Below are 6362 nucleotides of genomic sequence, written 5' to 3' on the forward strand. Positions count from 1 at the left end.
AGTACTTTCAAATAACAAAACCTAAAAACCTAAAGAATCTTTTATCACATCTATATACAACTCATAGTAGCCTTCAAAAAAGATTATTCATTCCATCATGTGACTCCAAAATTTGTCCAAAAAACAATCAAACATGTGTAGAAACTAGTTCAAGACAAAACCATTAATTAATTATCTTTAATTAGTGGAAATAAAAAAAATTATAAAAAAGTTCCATTGTTTATGCATAATCACCAATTAAATAAATAAATAGGCCTTGATGTTGGGGGACAAATATAACCCTACCAAGCCAACCTCCATACACAATTACATAGCCCCTTCCCCCACAAAGTGTCAATGGAGGGAGCCTGATAATGAGATGTAAGTATCATTGTTTAAGCAATTTGTGCTTCATGGGCCATATCCATAAATATAATATGCACTACCAACAGCAACAACATATTCAGAGAGTCAACTCTTGAAGTGGGGTGGAAGATGATGACTATGATCAATATTGGAGATGATCATCTTACTATATATAAATAGGTAACCTTTGAATCATTCATTTGTTGTATGAAAATCTCTTATAATTCTTTGGATATCAGTTAATCTAAATTGTCCTCTCTTCCTGTGCCTGTCAGGGCAACAACAAGCACACATATATACTATTATATACATAATGGGAGATCTTGAAACAACAGAAGAAGAGACATCGAGAGAGATTGCTTTTGATTGGAAGGGCAGAATCTGCAAGTCCAACAAACATGGCGGCATGTCAGCTGCTATTTTTGTTCTAGGTCTCTATCTTTATCTCGATATCTTGTTTTGTTTTTTCGAAAAGATAAAATCATTTCACTAGTCAGAAAAAATAAAAAGTGGAGATTTTTCCTTTGTGTTTCCTCTAGAGTATAATTTCACTTGAAAGGCTTTAATTTTGTTCATAAGTATAGTTGAAATATGTTTTGATTGATTATAATGGTGTTGCAATATTGGTTTTGTGATTTATAACATCAACATTAACTTGCATTAATCAAGAACCATGAAGATTATATGTTTTAATGAGATTACAATATATTCATTGTTGGATGGGTGTTTTTTTTAGGTCTTCAGTCATTCGAGATGATGGCGATTGCAGCTGTTGGGAACAACCTAATAACTTATGTGTTCAATGATATGCATTTTCCTTTGTCTAAGTCCGCAAACATAGTCACAAACTTCATTGGCACCGTGTTCCTTCTTTCTCTTCTCGGAGGTTTCCTTTCTGATTCCTATCTCGGGAGCTTTTGGACCACATTAATTTTTGGCTTCGTGGAGCTTAGTGTAAGTACAAATTATCACATATATCGTCTTTTCTAAGTAAATGACGATTTTATTTAAAGATATATACATGTGTCATTGAGGAAACACTGTGCACGATTAAGTATTAATTGAAGTGGTCTTAAGTACTATTTGCAAAACTTTTCTTTAATTTTGCGAGTGTTAATAAAATAGTGTTCTTTCCTAATTAGGTAAACAAATAAAATATAAAAGGACTACTACATAGCAACTTTTTTTTGTCACAATGTTCCACTGCAAACATTTTTTTTGTAGTGCCGGTTAATTTTGTAGGATAAAAAGACAAACTAGGGTTTTTGCTATATGAACTTATATAGAAAACAAGTGTTCAATATTACCCATTAATTGTGTTTCATTGAGTTAAGTAGCCATGGGATATTATGTTTGGTTGGGGGTAACCTTAAATTTCATTAAATGAATCTTTGTATCTTTGGATTGTGTCGCATGCCTGTTTAACTATACGTAGAAACATTTTATTCTTCAATCGAAGAGATCATGAACATGTAAAATAATGAATACATGATATTTACATATTACTTTTTAGGGTTTTGTTCTACTCTCGGTGCAAGCGCATCTACCACAACTAAGGCCTCTTCCTTGTAAGATGGGGGCTTCGATAGAAGGCTGCCCCGAGGCAAAAGGACTCAAGGCATGGATATTTTACACTGCTTTGAGCCTTGTGGCACTAGGGAGTGGGTGCTTAAAACCCAATATTATATCTCACGGAGCAAACCAATTCAATGGCAATGTCAAACAATCAAAGAAGTTATCTACTTACTTTAATTGCGCTTATTTTGCCTTTTGCATTGGGGAGTTGGTTGCCTTAACTCTCCTCGTGTGGGTTCAAACTCACTCGGGCATGGACATAGGTTTTGGAGTCTCAGCTGCAGCCATGTGTGTTGGAATTTTTAGCTTCATTTCGGGCACAATGTTCTATAGGAATCAACCGCCTCGAGGAAGTATCTTCACTCCCATTGCTCAAGTATGTCACATTAAATACTATTCTCCATTCAGCTTATCTACTAGTATAATAATCTTTTTTGTTCAATACTATATGGTTGATGCTTTTATCCTAATAAACAAGTCCTTAAACTATTGTTGAATAAGAATTTTGATATTTGCTCCTAAATTAATATAGACTCCTTAAATTTACTATTTTTTTGTAAAATGTAAATGTTGGATTCCAAATGTTATTGTCACTAACCTGTTTCTAGATTGTTTGTCAAAATCTTTAACAAATTAAAGAAATTAAAAATGGTTGGTCAATGAAACTTGAGGTTTAAATAAATAAAAGAAAAGCTTTGGGGGGAGATAACAAAATTGGCAATAGTTTAAGGACTTGTGGATTTTCTCTCAACTAAGGAATTCTATGATATATTATTGTTTTTTAATGATTGTGCCATAACAATGGAAAATAATTCTAAACTATTTACAAAAAAGAAGAGGGAATTATTTGATAATAGATATAAATAAAGTGATCTCAACAAGTTTTTTCAAAGATAACACTAATTCAATTGATCTTTATGCAAGCATTCACTCATTTATTTTTGCCTAATACTTAATAGAGTATTGAATAATTTTTGTTACACCATGGCAAAAGGTTTTTGTAGCCGCCTTTACAAAACGAAAGCAAATTTGCCCGTCAAGCTTGGATATGATCGACCATGGAAGGAATAACGATGAACGTGATCGCCTTTCTACTAATACTAGAGATCTTCTACACACCAAAAAATTCAGGTGAATATAAGTCTTTCAAATTAACAACTTAATTTATCATAACATATAATAATAAATGTGATTTTATTGCGCTATATGTATATTGATGTTAGTTATCTCAATTTAGGTTTCTTGACAAAGCTGCTATAAAAATTCAAAATGGAACGGAATCAAGTGAAAGCCCTTGGAGATTATGCTCGATAACTCAAGTTGAGCAAGTGAAGATAATAATCTCGGTTGTCCCCATTTTTGCTTGTACCATAGTTTTCAACACCATATTGGCTCAACTCCAAACATTCTCGGTACAACAAGGAAGCATCATGAACGCTAAACTCACTAACAAGTTCCAAATCCCACCCGCATCCCTCCAAGCCATCCCATACATCATGCTCATATTCCTAGTGCCACTATATGAGACGGTCTTCGTCCCTATAGCAAGAAAGGTAACCGGAAAAGAATCCGGAATTTCACCTCTCCAAAGGGTTGGCATTGGCCTTTTCATCGCAAGTTTCTCTATGGTATCGGCCGCAGTTATGGAAAACAAGAGAAGGAATGCATCAATTAAGTCGAACGAAACACTTTCAATCTTTTGGATCGCTCCCCAATTTCTCATCTTTGGCCTCTCCGAGATGTTCACCGCAGTTGGACTCGTGGAGTTCTTCTACAAGCAATCCTTGGAAGGGATGCAATCATTCTTGACCGCCATGACATATTGTTCATACTCATTCGGATTCTACTTGAGTACTCTACTTGTTTCCTTAGTAAACAAGATCACATCATCATCATCCAAAGGTGGTTGGCTAAGCGATAACGATCTTAACAAAGACCGTCTAGACCTCTTCTATTGGTTGCTAGCCCTTCTTAGCCTCTTCAACTTCTTCAACTATCTTTTTTGGTCGCGATGGTACTCTTACAATCATCAATCTCTATCACCTACCCCGTTACACGTACAAGGAGGATCAGAAAGTTGTGGCACTACAAAACGCGTCGACCAAATTAACAATATAAATAAATCATAAATAATCTAAGTTGGATAATTTTCGCAAAAGTCCCTATGAGGAATATGCTAATTGTCTTCTTTTATTTGTATATTTTGCTCTATTGGCTTGTAATCTTTGAAGTTATTGGAAGTATATCCAACAAATTAGTGAGTTAGGTTTAAATCCTATGCCTAAGAGTTTATAAAAAAATACATTATGATTCATATTATTATATTACCCTTACATGTTTATGGGGGCATGCAATTGAGGGGACCCAATAACCTTCCAAAGTTATCTTTTCGTTTATAGCTTGGTGGGAAAAAAAAGGAAAGAATGAGAAGTGGTGGGGCTATGGTTTATAGTCTAGTAATTGCATGATTGATGGAAAAGCTTTTATTTATAACGAGTAGTATCCACTAGCAATTTGGGTGTGATTCCTTAACTAATGCATGACATTAATCACTTTATCGGGCCAAATGAATAATAAACGAAGTTTCTTTGCAAGCAAGCAAACATTTATAGATCGAGTGGTGTGCTTTCCAACAAGTGAATCTTTATCAAAAGCAAAAAAACGAAATAAAATTATACTATTGCTTGATAAGACAAATAGTTGATTTTTTTTATTTTATTTTTTTGTGAAAGAAGAAGAAAAATGTAAAGATTAGATAATTTGAAACAAAATCTAAACTTAGAGTAATTTGCCAAATTTATTTGTTAGTCGAGAGTTTGAAACACGCAATTGCGAAAATGATAGGGGATTACATAATACCATCTTGAAAATGTGTGGGGAAAATGATTGGGATTACACAAATACAATCTTCGAAAATGATAGGGCAATATGTGTGGGGAAAATGATAGGGGATTACATAAATACATTCTCCGAAAATGATAGGGCAATATGTGTGGGGGAAAATGATAGGGCAATATGTGTGGGGAAAAATGATAGAGGATTACACAAATACAATCTCCAAAAATGATAAGGCAATATGTGTGGGGAAATTGATTGGGGATTACACAAATACAATCTCCAAAAATGACAGGGCAATATGTATGGGGAAAATGATAGGAGATTACACAATACTATCTCAAAATATGGGCAATATGTGTGGATGAAGGGAAGAAGAGACTTTTGACAGAAATCATATGGAATAAGATGTATCATTATAGGAATTGCCAAGGTCTTGGTTGCCAAAGTGGACTGAATTCGGGATAAAAGTATTGATGACTTCGTCACTTGCTTCGGTTGAATTCTATTCCTTCGACGCGAAAGATGAGCTACGAATCTAGGGGAAATTATCACACCAGCATGGTGGTTATTTCACGAATTTCATTATTATCAAGTATTCGTGAAGTTCTAATCTTTGAAAAATCAAAGATTTTGGCATGTTATTATTTGAACGTCGTTAGGAAAAAGACAACTTCTGGTCATGAACGTTTTTCTGGGTGCAATTTTGGGTGTTCCATCCGCGTTCCGTTAGTCCAGGCGTCCTGTCCTGGCCTTCTCCGTTAGTTTGGGCGTTAGTCAGGCTGGCCGCGCATTTGGCCTCCGCGTGACATAGGCCTGGTTTGATTTTGACCAATTGGTGTAGGCCCGTTTGACTTTCTCCTTCATTTTTTTCTTAACCTCTAAAATACAGAAATCTATATATATAATAATGTTTAATTTCAAAAGTGTCCGGATTGACGGGTCGAGAACTGTAGTTAATTTGAATATATATGTGAGAGTAAATGGATATTTGGGTCGGATTGTGGGTTGACCCGCCCATAAAAATAAAAATGATATATGTATTTTCGAGTTTGTGAGTTGTCCATGGAGAGAATGTCGGCTTGAGTAACGCAAACATGGTGAAAAAACCTAAGAGTTTGTCCATGGATGAAATGATAGCTTGAGTAACACAAACATTGGTGAGAAAACCCAAAGGTTCGTTCATGAAGGGAATGTCGGCTTGAGTAACACAAACATTGATGATAAAAAACCTAAGAGATTATGCCTAAAGTGTAATTGAATGTTTAAGAATGCACCCTCGAATTTGGTTATTAAATAATCAAAATCATTATAGATATAAAAACTTAAATGAATTGATTAGTTAATTTTTTGAATATTCTTATTTTTTCAAATAAGTATATAATAATAAGTAATATTAGACCCCAGTAGATAATTTATACAATTAATCAAAATCTAAATTACAAAATATATATACATACACAAAAATATAAAATTATTTGAACAATCATAAGTGGTCTAGCGGTTAAAGTGCTAACATTTCATACTAAAGATTAGGGTTCGAATTCCTTAGTGCACGAACTTTGATAGATGAAGCGGAAGCGAGAATTTTGACTTGAGAAAATCTA

At 34.2% G+C, this 6362-nt stretch overlaps 1 protein-coding gene across 1 annotated transcript; it reads left to right on the forward strand.

Annotated features, from left to right (window-relative positions):
- Positions 1–561: 561 nt before the first annotated feature.
- On the forward strand, positions 562–4259 carry LOC124919998 (protein NRT1/ PTR FAMILY 4.4-like). Its single transcript, XM_047460382.1, has 5 exons — positions 562–776; positions 1082–1299; positions 1859–2296; positions 2915–3051; positions 3158–4259. Exons 1-5 carry the CDS (start codon positions 659–661, stop codon positions 4047–4049), a joined length of 1803 nt encoding a protein of 600 aa, XP_047316338.1. The 5' UTR covers positions 562–658; the 3' UTR covers positions 4050–4259.
- Positions 4260–6362: the final 2103 nt, after the last annotated feature.

Source organism: Impatiens glandulifera, chromosome 1 (genome assembly GCF_907164915.1).
Source record: "Impatiens glandulifera chromosome 1, dImpGla2.1, whole genome shotgun sequence".
NCBI classification, from domain to species: Eukaryota; Viridiplantae; Streptophyta; class Magnoliopsida; order Ericales; family Balsaminaceae; genus Impatiens; species Impatiens glandulifera.